This window comes from Canis lupus, chromosome 33 (assembly GCF_003254725.2).
Source record: "Canis lupus dingo isolate Sandy chromosome 33, ASM325472v2, whole genome shotgun sequence".
Taxonomy (NCBI): Eukaryota; Metazoa; Chordata; class Mammalia; order Carnivora; family Canidae; genus Canis; species Canis lupus.
In genome coordinates, this window is record NC_064275.1 from 25,993,256 (window position 1) to 26,013,170 (window position 19,915).

General features: G+C 40.0%; 1 protein-coding gene across 5 annotated transcripts in view; it reads right to left on the reverse strand.

The window, feature by feature from the left end:
• Nucleotides 1-608: 608 nt before the first annotated feature.
• Nucleotides 609-19,915, reverse strand: part of HSPBAP1 (HSPB1 associated protein 1) — a 64,421-nt gene continuing 45,114 nt past the window's right edge. For 4 of the 5 annotated variants that reach the window (XM_025475160.3, XM_035709865.2, XM_035709866.2 and 1 more), the window contains 5 exons: nt 17,715-17,851; nt 13,148-13,319; nt 9,948-10,031; nt 1,360-1,470; nt 609-1,230 (listed from right to left, as the gene is read on the reverse strand). In XM_025475160.3, the coding sequence (XP_025330945.3) occupies nt 694-1,230; nt 1,360-1,470; nt 9,948-10,031; nt 13,148-13,319; nt 17,715-17,851 (1,041 nt within the window). In that variant the 3' untranslated portion in view covers nt 609-693. The remainder of the gene's footprint in view (nt 1,231-1,359; nt 1,471-9,947; nt 10,032-13,147; nt 13,320-17,714; nt 17,852-19,915) is intronic. The other variant, XM_035709863.2, reaches the window with a different exon arrangement.

The window sequence follows — 19,915 nt, forward strand, 5'->3', positions numbered from 1 at the left end:
TAACATTGGTGCTTTTCATCCCCAAGAGTAGTGTTCCTAGATGTCCCAGTTCCTTCCGTAAGAAGGCCTTATACTGGACCCCAAGCTACTTTTTTCTTGATTGGTATCCTGCTCTGGATGACAGGATTTAGCCAGCGAGAATTCTGTAGGTGTCACAAGTATGATCACTTCGGATCAAGGCTAGAATCCACCCAATGGATGCACTAGGCCAGGGGTTGGCAAACTTTCTCTGTAAGGAGACAGTATTTTTAGTGTGGCAGACCACACCGTCTTAGTCACTGCTCAACTCTGACACTGTTACTCTAAAGCTGCCATAGACGATATGTAAATGAATGGCATGGCTGTGCTCCAATAAAACTTTATTTACAAAAACAAGCAGTAGGCCGACCTCTGCTTGAGACTGCTGAAGAGATAACTTTCTGTTGAGAACACCTGGGGCTTGCATTTGAGATAGGCTAAAAGGATGGGATGGGAGAGGAAAGGCAAAGGCACTGAACAACAACTAACAAAGAGCCAGCCCGGCCAAAGAGCAATGTTTATGAATGAAGGTGGCAAGAGACTGAAACACAATTAAGGTAAGAACAAGTGCATTTACAAGCATGTGCAAATTAACTTTTTGCTTTTCCATCTTTTATTTAAAAATCATATTATTTTTAAAAATATTTTTAAGGTATTATTTTAAAAGTCATTTCCTTAGGACCACAAACTTCTTCCTTTTATCAGAAGTTGGGCCACTATCCTGGTTACTTGTGGATTCACTAAGCAGTCCAACAAGTCATCTGTAGAAATGAATGTCTGAGAAGGAGCCATACTACTATCTGAAGCAGTTTGTTCCGCAACTACATCTTCATTTTTACTCATCATCCGTTGCCTCTTGGTACAGTGCAATTTTCCAGGGTGTTCTCCATCTTTGCCAACAAAGTCTTTACCATCACCTTCAAATATACCTCTTCTCTCTGATGGTAGTTCTTCAGAACTCAGTATTACAGGAACCAGATCAGGGCCAAAGGGACTTGCTGCCTCCTGTTTTATGGTTCCCAAGAGTAAGTCCTGGTCATCCATTTGTTCCACCTCCATGTGATGGTGCACATTTAATCCTTCCTTTTTCATGTCATCTCTATTTGTTCTCAGTGCTTGGATTTCTACTACCTTAGATGTTCTGTAATCAAAAAGGGCAGAAACGGCTCTATTTAAGTAGTGGCAATTGACTTCATGGGATGTTTCCTCAACCTGTGGAAAAAAGAAAAACTCTTTAGAATGGATATATGTATGCATTTACATAAGTTCAAAAATAAATGTCCTAGCCAGGGTTGATTTATCACAGGAAACTAACTGCCATGAACACCAGAAGTGGCCTACCTCAGTTGGGTTTAACCAAGCTCTGGTATTGTGTGGGTCCTCTGCAGTCTTCAGGGCACACACAAGCATGCGTGTGATTGCCTCTTCCACCCGGGTTTGGTGGTCCTCTTCCTGAGTCAAGATTAAAAAAATATGTTTTTTTCATTTGTATCATCTCATGGCTTAAAATGGACTAGTGTCTCTATTAATTGTGTATCCTGTTCTTTTATTAATATAAACTTTGGGGATCCCTGGGTGGCGCAGCGGTTTAGCGCCTGCCTTTGGCCCAGGGCGTGATCCTGGAGACCCGGGATTGAATCCCACATCGGGCTCCCGGTGCTGGAGCCTGCTTCTCCCTCTGCCTATGTCTCTGCCTCTCTCTTTCTCTCTCTCTCTATCATAAAAAAAAAAAAAAAAAAAAGAAAAAGAAAAAAAGAACAAACTTTGTTATAGAAGGAATGAATATGTTGTTGGAAGACCACAACTTTTATGTATTCATTAACACCCGCCATCTAGAAGAGTTATAGAATACTATACCAACCAAGTTTAAGTATTACCCCGTCTATGAGATATAGGCCTTAAGTAGGAGCTACCTTGTGATGTTTCTTCCAATCTTTTCCATTTGTTGACATGTTTAAAATTTTATTTAAAAGCACTATATAGAGAGGAATTATACCTACTGGATTTGATAACTGAGGAATGGAAGAAAAATTATAATAAACATGCTTGGTCACAAGAATGAAATGGCTAAAAATCCAAATATGGTTCTTTAAAGATAAAATAAGCATAAACTAGAGCATTAATGATTAATTACATTAAAATGAACAATTTTGGGGGATCCCTGGGTGGCTCAGCAGTTTAGTGCCTGCCTTCAGCCCAGGGTGTGATCCTGGAATCTCAGGATCGAGTCCCATGTCAGCCTCACTGCATGGAGCCTGCTCCTCCCTCTGCCTGTCTCTGCCTCTCTCTCCCTCTCTCTCTCTCTCTGTGTCTCTCATGAATAAATAAATAAAATCTTTAAAAAAATAATAAGAAAATAAAATGAACAATTTCTGTTCAAAAGGCAACAAAAGGAAAAAACCAAACCAGATATCTGTAACACATAAAATTGATACAAGGTATCATGTATATATAAAGGATCCACATATATTAATATGACACATTGTCCAGTTTTTTTAAATGGCCAAAAGACATGAAGACATGCATTTCAAAAAGAGAGCAATCACATGACTAATAAACATGAAAATATGCTTAACCTCACTAATAATCAGGGAAATGCAATCAAGAAACTGATGAAATTGGCAAAAGAGAGTATGATAATTCCAAGTAGTAGAAAAATGTGCATTGACAGACTCACTGATGGTGGAAGTGCAAACTGGTATGCCATTTGGAAAACACATTAGCATTATCTTGTAAGCTTGAGTACTGTATACCTATAGACCAGCAATTCTACTCCTAGAGGAATACATATTCTTTAGAGTAACTCTTGTACACGTGCACAAGAATATTCTACTTAAAAAAAGCAAAAAATTGGAAACTACTCAATTATCCATCAACAGAACAAAGAACCAATAAATTGCGGTACATTAATACATGAGAATATATGGGACATCTGTGTGGCTCAGTGGTTAAGCATTAGCCTTTGGCTCAGGTCGTCATCCCAGGTTCCAGGATTGAGTCCCGCATCAGGCTCCCTGCAGAAACCTGCTTCTCCCTCTGCCTGTGTCTTTGCCTTTCTTTCTGTGTCTCTCATGAATAAATAAATAAAATCTTTAAAAAAATACATAAGAGTATCATACTACAGTGAAAATGAATGAAATCCATCTCCACAATAAGACGCCACCTCCCACCAGTATGGCTATCATAAAAAAATACAGATAACGACAAGCTGGTGAGGGTATAGAGAAATAAGAATCTTCACACATTGCTGGTGAGAATCTAAATGTTTTTGCAAACAGCCTAGCAGTTCCTAAAAAGGCTGATATATGTGATGGTTAATTTTATTAGTTAACTCGGTTAGGCTATGGTACCCAGTTGTCTGTTGTCTAAATGTTGCTGTGAAAATACTCCGTAGATGTGATTAACCTTTACAATCAGTTGACTTTAAGTAAAGGGGATTATCCTCAATAACGTAGAAGGACCTCAGGTGAAGGCCTTAAAAGCAAAACTAAGGTTTCCTGGAGAATGGATTCTACCTCGAGAAATCTGGGTGAGTGTGTTTCTAGTCTGCCAGCCATCCTACAGATTTCAGACTCCAGACTGCAACTTCAACTCTTGTCTTTATGATCCATTAATATACCATGACCCAGAAATTCCACTCCTAGATGAATACACAAGAAAATGAAAACATACGTTCACATAAAAACTTGTACATGATTCTTAATAGTGGCATTATTCACAATTGCAAAAAGGAGACAAAACCCATATGTCTACCAGCTGATTAGTAGGTAAACAAAATGTGGCATATCCATTCAACGGAGTATTATTCAACCATAAAAAGGAATGAGGTATTGAAACATGCTACAATATAGATGAATCCTGAAAACATATAATGCTGAGTGAAGGATACTGGCCACAAAATACCATATATTATATGATGTTGGCAAATCTATAGGGACAGAAAATAGGATGGTGACTGCCTAAGGCCAGAGAGGAAAACGGGGGAGCAACCATTTATATATAGGGGTTTCTTTTCAGGTTGATGAAAATATTCTAAAATTGATTATGGTATGATTGCATAATTCCTGAATATACTTAAAATTTCTGAACTGTACACGTTATTGTTTTTCCACAGACTATTCAAATGCATTTATTTCGATCCTAAAATAGTTCTATTCTAGTCCATTTGATTCTTTTTTTTTTTTAGATTTTATTTATTTACTCATTCACGAGAGACAGAAAGAAGCACAGACCCAGAGAGAGGGAGAAGCAGGCTCCCCACAGAGAACCTGATGCCAGACTCCATCCTGGGAACTGGGATCATGCCCTGAGGCGAAAGCAGATGCTCAACTGCTGAGCCACCCAGGTGTCCCAGTCCATTTGACTCTTAACCAGGTTTTTAAAAGCTGCATTTAAAGCTAGCAAAATTTTAAACAAGTAAAACTCCTAGAAGTTCTCAAAACCTCTAAGAAATTTTTTTAAATTGAAACATAATCAACATGCAATGTTACATTTGTTTCAGGTGTGCAACATTGAGATTCAACAGCTCTATACACTATGCTGAGGTCACAGCATAGTTACCATCTGTCACCATACAACATTCCTACACTGACTCTCTTCCCTATGCTGTACCTTTCATCCCTGTGACTTATTCATTCCATAACTGGAAGACTGCATCTCCCCCTCCCCTTAATCCAGAAAGGAGAGGAGTAGGGGATGAGGAAAATGCACCATTACAAATATGATACATATATATTATTTTACAAGTATAATTACAATGAAAGATATAATAATGGAGAAATTATTAGAGCAAGAGGAAAGCCTTTTAAAATTAACAAAAAATATTTTTTAAAGTTTGGAAAACATACCAATAAATATTCAATACATTTCCACACTAAAAGAATAAGGAAAACTACTAAAAGAAAAGGATTAAAAAAGGCACAATTGAGAAGAATTGAGAATACACTTTATCCTCTGGAATATATTAAGATAGAACCTGCACCACCTTAACAGAGAAATAGAGAAGAGAGGAATATTGTATCACCTGAACAGAAGTAGAATTTCTTTTTTTTCCAAATTTATGTGACTTGTGACAGGAATATGAGTCAGGATTTAGCTTGAGTTCTTGTATTGAACATGGTAGGTTTTAAAATCTAAGGGTTTTTGGAGTTGGCAACAACAAATAATTATGGCCTAGTGCTTGAAGAGACAAGGATAAAAGCACCACCTGACAGAGGAAGATATAATTACTCAACTCCTAGTGTGCATTCCAGTGTTTCAGGAAGAATGAGTGGTCTTCAAACTGTGACATATACAGAAGTTAAGGAAGGAACTAGAGTCCTGGTTTGATGAAGGACAGAAATCATCCACATTAAATCAGCATCAAGTCCTTAGGTACCAAACTTGTAGGTACTACTTCATAACTTGTTATACTCAATGACACCGAAAATCCTGTGAGAGACAGCTGAACAAATGGTACAGAACAAGCTTCTAAAAAGACCATAGTGGCTTTCAGACTCTTGAGGCCAGATAAACTTAAATCTAAATACAATATGAACAAATGGTATTCTATAGTACATTAACAAATAATACATCACAACCAAGTGGGATTTGTTCCAGAAATAAATGATGACTCAATACTAGGAAATCCATTGATTTAATTTACTCAAATACCAGATATTTACTAAAGAGGAATGTTATATGACCATTTCCATCGATGCTTAAAAGGCATTTCAACAAAATTTAATACCTTTTCTGGATTAAAAAAAGTAATGAATTGACAGATACTTAACATGATAAAATATATATACAATCCACCCACAAATCCAGCATTTTACTTAAAGAAAAATCACTAGAGACTGCTCTAAAGTCAGAAAGAGACAAGGATGCCTGCTATATTCATTATTATTTGTTAGTGATTTGGAGGTACTAGCAAAAGTAATTAGACAAAGAAAAATATTTATAGAAAAACAAATTGAAAAGGAAAAGGTTAAAAGTATCTTAATTTTCCAATAATCTGAGAGACACCTAAAAACCCAAGAAAATCAATTAAAAATCACTACACACAAGAAAATAATTCACATTAACACAAAAATCAATAGCCTTCATGTACACAAACAATATCCACTCAGATGATACAATGGAAGAGAAGACCCACCTCTCCATAGTAGCCGAAAAAAGATGAAATGCCCAGGAATAAACCGTTAAGAAAATGTGTAAATCCTATGTGAGGAAAACTTTAAAACACTCCCGAAACAAAGACAACTAGACTTGGGCGAAAAGAAAGGTATTTCATTCCTGGATAGGACAATCCAACACCATACAGCTCATATAAAATTTAATAAAAATGGAATAAAAATATCAACCTTCTTTCCCTAAAGCTAGATGAACTGATCCTAAAGATCATATGAAAAAACAAATTCAAGTAGAACCAGAAAAACACTGCAAAAGAAAAAATTTCTGGGAGTGCCTAGGTGGCTCAGTTGGTTAAGTATCTGCCTTCAGCTAGATCATGATCCCAGGGTCCTGGGATTGAGCCCCAAATTAGGCTCCCTGTTCAGCAAGGAGCCTGCTTCTCCCTCTGATCGTGTTTTCTGCAGCCCCGCCACCCACCCCCCCGGCTCAAATAAATAAATAAAAAAAAAGATTTTTTAAAAAAGAAAAGGTTTCTGGACCTATAGATACTAAAAACAATACTATAAAACTTATCTAAATAGAACAGGGTGGAAGTGTTGAAAGAATGTGAAGAAAGGCCAATGGTAGAAATAGATCCAAGTAAACAGAGATATCTAATATATGATTAAGGCAATATTTCAAATTATCACAGAAAAGACAGACTTTAAAACAAGTGATGCCCCTGACAATTCTTTTTTTTTTTTTTAATATTTTATTTATTTATTCATGAGAGACACAGAGAGAGGCAGAGACACAGGCAGAGGGAGGAGAAACATGCTTTAAGCAGGAGCCCGATGTGGGACTTGATCCTGGAACTCTGGGATCATGTCCTGAGCCAAAGGCAGACACTCAACCGCTGAGCCACCCAGGCATCCCACAGTATTAGATTTTTAAAATTGTAAATTTGACATCCTAAAACATATATGGATGGGGCATCTGGGTGGCTCAGTCAGGTAAGTGACTCTCGATTTTCTTTGAGGTCATGAACTCAGGGTTGTGAGATAGAGCACTGCATCAGGCTCTGTACTGGGCATGCAGCCTGCCTAAGAGTCTCGTTCTTCTTCTGCCCCTCCCCTCCCCTCTAAAAAAAATATATATGGACATGGGTGAATAAAACAAATAAGTAGGTGTTACTGTTAGAATGGATCCCAATTTTCAGTGTAGGGAAGAGATAAAAATACAGAAACAAATAAGGAAAAAACCTATAATATTAACCTTAAATTAGAAATATAAATATATCCCTATCTATCTATCCATCTATATCACATTCTAATTTTATCATTTAAAGGTCTGGAAACAGCAACATGCCAATAGCAACAAACAACACCCTTAGGGCTCCAATCTCAGTTTCTAAATACCATTACCCACTAAAAGGAACCATGACCACTTAAGAGAAATTACTGACTTTCAAGTTGGAGGCAGAGAAAGTCCAAGGCAATTCTAGAAAGCAAGGATATATTCCAAGACAATGAGGACATATCAAAAGGGCACAGGCCTGGGATCCCTGGGTGGCGCAGCGGTTTGGCGCCTGCCTTTGGCCCAGGGCGCGATCCTGGAGACCCGGGATCGAATCCCACCTCAGGCTCCCGGTGCATGGAGCCTGCTTCTCCCTCTGCCTGTGTCTCTGCCTCTCTCTCTCTGTGTGACTATCATAAAAAAAAAAAGAAAAAAAAAAAAAAAAGGGCACAAGCCTACCTGAAGGAGTTTATTAAAAATACAGAAGAGAATCAAATTCAAAATGACCTTGGCAAGCTGGAATGCTCACCCCAATGAACATGAGGACAGCTAAAAGAGGTGACAGTGAAGTATGTGGGATGTGGGTTTAAAGAATCAGCTTTACAGCTTCACGATGGAGGGCAACCTGACATGGCAACTGACCGTGTGGAAAAAAACAGGGATATTCTCAAACTGAGTATGAATCCAAAGAGATAAGATTCTGAAAAAAGCTGATAAATATTATGAGCAGCATGGAAGAAATTAAGGATCTAAGTCACGTGAGGTAGAAACAAACTGAGGCTTCCCGGTATTTATACATTAAGAGGGCTACTCCTGACATAATAGTTCTTCCTTCTCGTAGCAATTTCTGTTTTTAAACACTTCCCATGTGCCAGGCACTGGGTTAGATGCCACTGGGGTGAGTGCAGTTATCATTCCTGTTTTGCAAGTGAGGAGACTTAGGCTTGATGGGATCAACTGACCATCCAGGTTAGACAGCTAGCAAAGGCACAGATCTGTAACTTAAACGTGCCCAGTTGAAGAGTCTTTATTTATTTTTTATTTATGATAGTCACAGAGAGAGAGAGAGAGAGAGAGGGAGAGAGAGAGGCAGAGACACAGGCAGAGGGAGAAGCAGGCTCCATGCACCGGGAGCCCGACGTGGGATTCCATCCTGGGTCTCCAGGATCGTGCCCTGGGCCAAAGGCAGGCGCCAAACCGCTGCGCCACCCAGGGATCTCAAGAGTCTTTAAAAAAAAAAAAAAAGAAAAGAGGTCAAGTAAAAGACATCATTAAAGAAACCAAAGGTTCTGAGTGCCTAGGAATGAAAAGTTTAAGGGGACACACAGCAGGTATCATCAAAATATCCTTTAAAAAGAAAAAAAACGGGCAGCCCAGGTGGCTCAGCGGTTTAGTGCCGCCTTCGGCCCAGGGCGTGATCCTAGAGACTCGGGATCGAGTCCCACATCGGGCTTCCTGCGTGGAGCCTGCTTCTCCCTCTGCCTGAGTCTCTGCCCCTCTCTGTGTGTCTCTTGTGAGTAAATAAATAAAATCTTTAAAAAAAAAGAAAAAAAACTCAGTATAATTTCAGAAATAATGGGTACTGTTACAAGCAGGCAGGTGATAGCGCCTCTGTGTAACAGTGAAAAGAGCTACCTCGAGAAGCGAAGCACTGCCAGGACTATTGTAGACGTGACTTTGGCACTGGGAGTGGACTGGATCTTGACATTTGCTCCAACTACAATTCAGCATGGTACCAGTAACTAACTGAGTAACTGAGTCCACTGATCTCCCGCCATCCCTCTCACCTAATCCCCAAGGGCTACACATCTTCTCTAAGCCTAGATAGTACAGCTTCCTGTTACAGTATCCCTGATGCTTCATCTATGCCAAAGCCCTCCCCATTACCAAAGGATAAGGAAAGCCTGAGGGGAGGGCGGAGTGTCCAGAGACAGGAAGAGATGCAATCAGGCTTTGGGTACAGGGCAGTAGAGATGCAATCAAAGCCTCTGGTTAAAGAGGCCCAGGTGCAACGAGAGCCTCAGCTGAGCCTCACTGGGCAGCCATTTTAATTGTCAAGTGAAGCCGGTGACCAGGATTAAACAGAGCATCTCTGCAGGGAAAAGGTCTCTGGCAGAAATGAAATGATAAAATCCTAGCACTCAAAGACTTTACTTTGAGAAAATGTATAAGCCAGGACTGAGAATTGTGCAATTAGTAGTAAGGGTCCTGAACCAAGAAGCAGTTATCTCCAGCCCGTCTGGGTGTGGACAGGACTGGCAATGTGGGGGACACATGGCAGATACAGGCAGGCCCAACACAATTCTCCTAACAACACTGCTACCAGGGCCCACGGTGTGCCTTTAAAAGAGAATGGTGCATCACTGAAAATCCTCATTCCAACCGAAACACTGTTAACAGAGCACTGAATACATAAATTAGAGCATATCAAACCAAAGTAATACTGGAGTGTTGGTTAAAATCAATCACCAAGTTTTATAGACAGGCTCTGTATACTTAAAAGCAGGGATTACATTTATTAAAAAAAAAAAAAAAAGTACCAGCTCAATCCAGGAGTTTATACTGACAGTGACAGGATCAATGGATTCTACGTAATGCCACCAGTGTCTCGGAACAAACAGAACCTAAAAGGCAAACAAAAAAGTAAATTAGCACAAGAACAGCACATTTTGTTTCTATGTCAGAATCAGACCCTAATTGAAAAGCTAGGAGGGCAGCCCAGGTGGCTCAGCGGTTTAGCTGCTGCCTTCGGCCCACAGTGTAATCCTGGAGACCCGGGATCGAGTCCCACGTCGGGCTCCCTGCATGGAGCCTGCTTCTCCCTCTGCCTGTATCTCTGTGTTTGTCTCTCATGAATAAATAAATAAAATCTTAAAAAGGAAAAAAGAAAATGCTAGGAATACATATGTATGGTAATATTACTGTCAGAAAGGGAAACAAGAGAAAAAAAAACAACCCCAAACCTACAATCTCTTAATTTCTTCCTTTTAAGCAACAAGTTCACATGTTCCACAAAGGATGGTGCCAGCTTCTCCAACTTCTACTGTCTTTAATCCTGGACCTGCTCTGCCTGCATCTAAATCGTAGTAAAGGACTCTGAGATTCTAATTTTCCCTCCTTTCCATTGAGAAATAGTTGTATGCATTCTGAAAAAGGGTACAGGTAAAAATATAGGCAGTAGTTTCTGTCTTCTCACAATCCAAAATCTAGCCAATGAAGAAACAATATGTAGAAATGGGGAATCTGATACATGATAACTCAGAGGAGTAGACACTGGTGCTAGAGAACCTCAGAGGTGGGAGACACAGGCACAAACCAGGGAGGGCAGGGGCAGCCTGGTATGGAGGAAGTGTGGTTTGAACCAGGGTTAGGAGACAACGCAAACAGAGCAAAGAATGAGGACATGCCAGGAGGGAGAAGTACTACAGGCAAGGGAGAGGGGACCGTCAAGGGACAGCAATTAGGTCAGTCTTATGGTTACAGATGGGGTAATGGGAGATGAGGTGGGAAAGTTAGATTAGGGCCAATGGAGGGCCCTGAATTCAGAATAAAGAATCTGGATTTTATTTTTAAGCATTAAAGAGTTGCTAAGAGAAAAAAGTTTCTTTTTTGAGAGAGAGAGAGTCTTGAACAGGTTCCATGTTAAACGTGGAACCTGAAGCAGGGCTCAATCTCATCACCCTGAGATTATGACCTGAGCTGAAATCAAGAGTCAGGTGTTTAATCAATTGAGTGACCCAGGTGCCCTGCAAAGAAAGTTTTAGTAGGGGGATGGTTAAAATAGCAACATCCTGGGAGAGTCTGGGAAGGACAGGAGATTCATACAGTGATCCAACTATTAAATGTTGAGATCTAAACAGGAAGGTATAGTAAACAAAAGCAACAGGCAGAGTCAAAAAGGACTGCATTTGTCCAGGCTCAGTATGAAATTAGTACCCATGAAAGTTTGAGAACAGCAGATGGGATGATCCAAAGCTTTGGGGCCTCAGATTGAGAAAATGGATGGCATCTGCTATGAGAAAGGTGGCGCTAGGAGATGGGAAGACAGCACCTTTTAGGGCTAAGCCCTACAAAGGACTACTGCATTTAGTCTGAAGGAGATCATGTATGTCCTATCAGATTATCCTTCCAGTAAAGTGATAAGAGAGGGAGCCAGTTGTCGGTAGATTAGAGAACGAGCAGAATGTAAGGAACACTGATGGACAGAGCCACACATTTAAATTTGGCTATTAAAATAGAAAAAATGACTGACCAGCCATGTCACACTCACTAGAATAGCTATAATAATAGGAATAATGGAAAATAAGTGTTGGTGAGGAGGTGAAGAAATCAGAACCAGAAGGACCGTGGGAATGTAAAATGGTGTAGCTGCTGTGGAAAACAGCTGGGCAGTTCCTCAAAAGGTTAGACACAGAGTTACCATTTGACCCAGCAATTCCACTGGTAGGTATATAACCAAGGGAACTGAGAACATATCTTCACCCAAAAACTGGTACTCCAATGTCCACAGCAACATTCTTCATAATAGCCAAAAAGTGGAAACCACCCAAATGTCTACCAACTGATGAATGGATAAGCAAAGTGTATATCCATAACAACGAAATACATTCAGCCATAAGAAGGAATAAGGTACTGGTAACATCTTGCAGTATCATGCCATGTGGAAGAAGGCAGACAGATGCAGAAGGCCACTCGTACGACTGCACGTAGGTGAAATGACCAGATTAGGTAAATTTGAGGGCTATAAAACAGATGGTTGTCAGAGGATCGGGGATAGGTGCTTGGGGAAAAACCGCTAGCAGGTTGAAGCAAGTTGTTTAAGTCAAGTTATTTAAGTTGGAGTCTTCACATGTGAAGGAAGCAGAAAAAGAGCCAGGGAGAAGGGACCAAAAAAAAGGAAAACATCCAGGCGAGAGGAATGGTTGAGGGAATAAAATCTCCTTAAAGAGACTAAGAAAACCTTTCATATTGTTAATAAAACATCAGACAGCAAATGCCAATGTTGTAAAGGTGGTTCTCCTCACTGGAGAGCAGCATTAAGAGCAAACTCTTTGGAAATGTTTCAGAGACAGTCTTTTATAAAAGGAACATCCGTGTTTGCTTAAAAGCAGATCCTTCTCAAGTTCATTCTGTCTTTTTGACCCATCACCTGGATGCCTTCTCACCTGCAGTTATGGGTCTGAGTTCTAACATAATTGAAGGGATATTAATTGTGAATAAATGTTCTAGAGGTGCTCAAGTACCCATGGCCTGACACTTTCTCTTAACCTTATTAAAAATGACTGTGTAGGGCGCCTGGGTGGCTCAGTTAAGTGTCTGCCTTTGGCTCAGGTCATGATCCCAGGGTCCTGGGGATCTGGCTGCCACTGAGGTCCCTGCTCCTTGGGGAGTCTGCTTGTCTCCCTCCCCCTGCACACCCCACCCCTCACCCCGTCACACTCTAACACTCTCTCTCTCAAATAAATAAAATCTTTAGAAAATAAATGACTGTGAGTTCTTGTTTTTCTCCAAAGTCAACCTCCTCTTAACCAGCAGAAAGAGCTGTATTCCCTCTTCCCATAGTTCCATGACCAGTGAGGCTGAGAAGTTTGTATCTGAAGTCACCTAACAGCAGAGAGCAGCAGGGAAGAAAATCATTCTCATTTGTATTGGTGAGGAGGCATGTGGTATAAGGACATGAAAGAGGGTATACAGCTGGGGGCACACTGCCAGGTCATCAACGTTTTAAGGCCCCCATTACCTGTCCTGGCTTTAGTGTAACCATGTATCTTCGAGCTTTGCAGAACTGAGGAAAGCGTTGTAAATCAGGATTCACAACATTGATTTTACTGAACACACTAGATTCTTCATAAGGGATTCTAGTCGGATAAAGGAAAGGAGTATCTTCCGGAGGAAAGAGATGCCATCTTTTCCTAATTAAAAAAATAAGATACAAGTTAGTAATCTGAACTTGAGACAAAACATCTAAGAAGGCAGCAGCTAAGTGTTCATTTTCATCCAATCCATAAAGGATACAGGGGCACTCTCAGTAGTCACCTGGCCCATCTCTCAGTACTGGAATCTCCTGTGCTGATACTGGTGAAGGTAAAGCAGCAACCACCAGCTATCTCCTGATGCCCTATTGCCCTAAGGCAACCCTACTGCTGGGACAGGATCTAGTTTGTAAGATCATTCTTTTTTTTTAAATAAACTTATTTTATTTAAATTCAATTAGTTAACATATAGTGTATCATTAGTTTTTAATGTAGAGTTCAGTTATTCATCTATTGCATTTACACCCAATGCTCATTATATCACAGGCCCTCCATAACGTCCATCACCCAGTTACCCCATCTCCTCCCCTCCAGCAACCCTCAGTTTGTTTCCTATAGATAAGAGTATCTTATGGTTTGTTTCCCTCTCTGACTTCATCTTACTTTATTTTTTCCTCCCTTCCGTTACGATTCTGTTTTATTTCTTAAACTCCACATATGTGTGAAACCATGTAACTATTTTTCTTTGACTTATTTCACTCAGCATAATACCCTCCAGTTCCATCCACGTTCATGTCAATGCTAAGATTCCATCCTTTTTGATGGCTGACTAATATTCCAGTGTGTGTGTGTGTGTGTGTGTGTGTGTGTGTGTCCCACATCTTTATCCATTCATCTGTTGATGGATGACATCTGGGCTCTTTCCACAGTTTGCCTATTGTTGATAATGCTGCTATAAACATCAGGGTGAAGGTGCCCCTTCAGATAATTCTTTTATATCTCAAATCAAAATTTACTTCCTCAAAAAAAAAAGTTTACTTTTTTTTTCAACTCTTAAGTTGATTCTATCCCTGATTCTGGAGCTACCGTGAATAATCCCTCCTTTTCAAATACCTGTATTTTTATCTTCTGCAGACTAGCCACCCATAGAGCTATCCACCAAATAGTTTCCAGACTTCTCCCAGTTTGGGTTTGTAAATTCCTTAAACTTGTGTTAAGTTAATCCATAAGGAAAATAAATGCACAAATTATGCCACCCAACTAAAAAGTGGTATAATATTAGAATTTTCAAGAAGAGAAAATTGTAAAATATTTCGGTCACTTAAAAGTTTTTGAAAAATGGAAGTGAGAAATCTTAAATCACAAGACACTAGACACACCCATACTTCGAGCCAATAGAGGGAGGATATCTAAGGCAAAGAAGGAAAAAGTGTGAAAAAGGAAGACATACAGACAGACATACACAGATGGGGAAGCAGGGAGAACGAGAGAGAGAGAGAGAGAGAGAGAGGACAGGGAGAGGGGCAGGGACAAGGAGAGAGAGAACTAGTTTTGAGAAAAAGCCTTAAAGCTCTCTAGTGACCCCTTGCAGTACAGTGGGACCACTATGTTCCTTTCAGCTGGCTGCTATTTTCAAACTAAGAAGTAGATAGTAAAGTCTCATTTTGCTTCAAGATAAAGCTGCTCCATTCCACTGCAGCTACGTAGCTTCGGAGAATTCCAGGCATTTACTAAGTTTAGAATGTCAGAGCTAGAAGAACTTTTTTTTTTTTTTTTTTTTTAGATTTTATTTATTCATGAGAGAAAGAGAGAAAGAGAGGCAGAGACACAGGAGAGGGGAGAAGCAGGCTCCATGCAAGGAGCCTGATATAGGACTTGATCCTGGGATTTTGGGATCACACCCTTGGCCAAAGGCAGATGCTTAACCGCTGAGCAACCCAGGTGTCCCGAGCCAGAACTCTTAATAGGTCATCAGTCTAATTTTACTTTCAAAGTAGTGGGAAAGGGACCCAGTACTTTTTCAATGTCATTCATTGGACTAGTGGTTAGTGGTGGACCCAGAACGAGGCCCCAGATCTCCTGACCTCTTTAGGTCCCACTCCTACTTTTGCCTCATGGCTGTGTTCCTACAGGAATAGCCATAATGATAACAATCCCATACAATTTGTTTTGCTCCACTAAAAACGTAATATACAGCTGACCCTTTAACAACATGTGGTTTGAACCACACAGGTCCACCTATGTGCAGATGCTTTTTCGATAAATACAGTACAACACTGTCAATATATTTTCCTTATGACTTGCTTAATAACATTTTCTTTTCTCTAGCTTGCTTTTTTTAAAAAATATTTTTTGAATGAGTGAACATGTAAGGAGGGAAAAGGGGCAGAGGGAGAGGGTAAGAATCTCAAGCAGACTCCAAATCCAGTACTAAGTCTGATGCAGGGCTGGCCTCCATGACCCTGAGACCATGACCTAAACTGAAAACAAGAGTCAGAGGCTCAACTGACTACACCACCCAGGCGCCCCTAGCTTACTTTACTGTAAGAATACAGAATATAATATATATGACATGCAAAATATGTGTTAATCAACTGTCTACGTTATTGGTAAGGCTTCCTGTCAACAGTAGGCTATTAATGGTTAAATTTTTAGGGAACCAAAAGTTACATGCGGAGTTTTGGCTGTGTATGGGGGTCGGTACCCAAAACCCCCTCATTATTCAAGGGTCAACTGCATATATGTCCTTCTCTTATTAATCAGAAAAGGTGGTGAATCACCATGTCATCCCCTCATCAAAAAACATTTCATAGTCCTGCATGCTGAAAGAGCATAAGAGGTTATTTGCCTGAAAGTAAACTTTTGGGTCCACCTTCCCTTTCCTGCCTAATCCTTTCATTGCTAATGCACAACATACACTGGCCAATTCACAGGATTCTTTATACACCACATGCTTTCCTAGGGCTCCGTTCATACTGGTTCCTCTGCCCCTCCCACCCATGTCTTGAACATTCACCCACCCTTCAAAGCCTATCACAAATGGCAGCTCTTCTCTGAAATCTTCCTTCATCTTTTCAGCAGGAACGGTATCTCTCTTACTTTTTACAGTTCTATGAAACCTTCCTCAGGAGCATGTCCATTCTGCCTTCTGTCACACTAGCTGTGGGCTTCCCTGTACTCTAACTATAAACTCTCTCACGGCAGAGAGGTATCTTACTCATTCACCTCCATTCCTACTGTAACAGACGGTACTTGCTCCATGAGTATTTACTGAATAGTTATTTTACTATTCCTGAGCTTTGAGACTGGAAAATGTTAAAATATACTCTATTACAATGTTAAAATAAAGCTTTATTAATTCTACATCATAGGAAGAACCCAGGTATTTTTTGGTAATGTTTTCCCAACTGGATTTCTTTCCCAATTCAGAACATGTTGGAAACAGCTACTTAACAATGATATCTCTCTTACCAAATTTAAGGTTTAGACTACTAACTCCCTAAGGGCAAGAGCCATGCACACTTGATTCACTGTGGCATCCGTAACACATAATAATGCACCTGAAATGTTCTAGACCCTTTAATAAAGTAATGAATCCAGAAATGGACTGTCTTGTTCCATTTTATAGGTTTTAAAATATTTCACCTGTGAAATCTACTCATATACTTATTCACTGTTTTTTTTTTTTTTTTTTGGATCTACTCATAATATTCTCCGTGTCTAAAGGGTCTAAGAACCTGGAAATGGCCATTTCTATTTTTCCTGCTGTCCTATAAATGCTCCAAAGGACCAGGAAAGGAGACTCGAGCATCACTAATCAGGGGAAAATAAGGCTACGCATACAATATTCTAAGTACAGCCTCCAACTAGCAGAATCCTGGACTATCAAAAGTATTGCCTGACTTACCCTTACACATCTTAGGGTCCACAGGCAGATGGAGAACTTAACTGAAGTAGTAAGATACTGCATTGTGTCTACATGTAAACAGACTAAAATTTAGACTCAGAAGGGGCCATAAATATCATCTCATTCAGTAGTTCCCAAACCAGGCTCCCTGGCATCTCCTCAGGGGCCTGAGGATAGCAGCAAAGCCTCTCTCTTTCAACAAACTGGTCTGTTTTTGTTTATTTAGGTTTGAAGAGAGGGTCTTTCTGCTTTTAAATAGAAGTTTGAAAACTACAAATGCAGTGTCTTACATAATAGAGCTAAGCAGACAACTGTCTAGCTGAACTAGGAGTGGAATCCTGGAGCACTAGTCTCTGAAGGTTAATCCTGATCATGGTTGACAGACACATATGGAAACCATCATTTGAACTGTTCCCTTACTTCAAAAAGGAGGAAACTAAACCTGAGGTTAACTGATCAGTCATGGTCATGAGGCAAGCTGATGGGGTGGAGCTAGGAATAAACTTTGGGGTCTGCCACCTGCCTGGTCCTCATTCCTCTTCCTGTGCAAAACACACATACACAACACACATACAGACACAGACACAGACACAGACACACACACACACACACACACACACACTCATATGCATGCACCCATGCATTACCTTCCTTGTACCTGGAATACTAAGTTGCAACCATAGGAGTCCAGATGACAGGGTGTATGTGCTCCCATGGAGCCAATCCACAATGTACTTTCCCGTCCATTTCTTCCAGGAAACCCGAAGTCAGACCATATCACATCCTGTTTTGAAAATAAAGTTACAGTTGGTCAAGCACCAACCAAATGTGCTATGTGGTAGTGTTACATATTTTTACTTGCATATCTGTTTTTTTGGTACTTGGAGTACTTTTTTTTTAATAGAAAATGCTATAGAGGGAGGAGGTTAGGCTTCCAGAGCAGTCCAAGAAATCTTTTCAACCAAAACATACCTGAAATACCTCACTGCTAGTAGTTATTCAACAAATATTTACTGACTATTTTAGAAGCATGTAATGAATCAATGAATAAGACAAACGACATGTCCGCTCAAGTGAAGCTTACATAGTAGAGGCTGGAGAGAGAAAATAAACAACAGCCATAATTATGCATATATCTAGGGGGAAGAGCGTTTTACTCAGGCAGCAGGAATGGTAGTGCAATAGAAACAGAAGTTTTTTAGAAAAGTCTCTGAAGCTCAACTCAGGAAGCCAGAAATCCATATTCTCTGTAAGCAGTGCAGATATTTCTAGGTATAACTAGTATATTAACTTTTTACACTCTAGTGACATTTAAAAAGCCTTCTCCTAGTTATTCAAAAATATAGATGCCGGAGCCTTATTTCACACCTATTAAATCAGAGCCTTCCGGTAAGGACAGCATATCTTTTGAAATACATATCCATAGATGACTTTTGCTATGCTCCCCAAAGTCATGATCTTCTTAAGCATAAAGAACTCTAAAACAGAGATAGCACAGTGCTCTGAACTTGGCTTTCCTTATGCCTGTTCTGTGGACAAATCATGCCCTAGTCAACTACTGACCCATAAATACTATCTAGTCCTCAGTTCTCAAACCAGGCTCCCTTGGCGTCCCCTTAGGGGCTTGAGGGTAGCAGCAAAGCCCCTTGCTTTCAACAAACTGCTCTGCTCTTGTTTAGATTTGAAGAAGGGGCTTCCTGCTTTTAAATAAAAGCTGGAAAACTATAAATGTAGTCTGACATAAACTCAAATCCCTGAAATTATAGTATGTATAAGCTGGAAAAGAAAAAGGACATACTAGTGAACCAAACACAAAGATTTTCCATTGTTTGGTTTTTTAAGTTTTACTTACTTAAGTAATCGCTATACCCAACATGGGGCTTGAACTCACAACCTGAGATCAAGAGTCACGTGCTCCTCTGACCAGCCAGGTGCCCTTCTATTTGTTTTTTTTTTTTTTTTTTTTTTTTTAAGAGTTTACTTATTCATGACAGAGAGTGCGTGAGCACAAGCAGGGGGAGGGGCAGAGAGAGAAGGAGACTCCCCACTGAGCAGGGAGTATGATGTGGGATTCAATCCCAGGACCCCAGAATCATGACCTGAACAGAAGGCAGACACTTAACATTTTTGAATACCTACTAAGCCACCCAAGCACCCCATTTGTTTTTACAAATCATGAATTTAAAACAAAAAAACACTTCTATGTGCAGAATATGGGCCTAAATGCTGACACTTCTTTTATTAGTATCTTCCATCTACATTTTCTATTTTTAGAGGCAAATGATTAGCAGCAGTAGTCAAAGATGATTTTGGAGAGACATTTAATGGGTGGTTGAGGAAGACTAGCAAAAGCATTTTCATTTTTGTTTTGAGTAATAAAAGTAGCGGACTATGTGCATATAACTAATGTCTGTTATGGAAGGGAGAGTTTTTGCAAGATCATTGCTATTGTAAATGCATTCGCACATGGCTCACACACAACTGCTCCAAGGAGTGGCAAAAATCATGTCCCTCTGGATATAGCCCATTAGCTCCCTGCAAGAAGCTTATCTCTGTATTCCCAGTGTCTAACATAATACCTGGCTCAAGGTAAATGCTTAAAATATTTGTTGCTTAGGGCAGAAAGAAGAATCTGTTGGCTTATTATGGGTAAATGGTTCTGGTCAAGAACATTTTTGAACACCTACCACCATCCTTGGTATGATGCTCAGTGTTCGGAATACAAAAACTAACACAATACAGGGCTACCCTTCAAATCTAATAATAGAAGAGGGTCCCATAAATGAACTCATATAAGGTGGCAAGCCCTCTGACAGAAGTGCGTGGAGGGTGCTCTACAATCACAAAT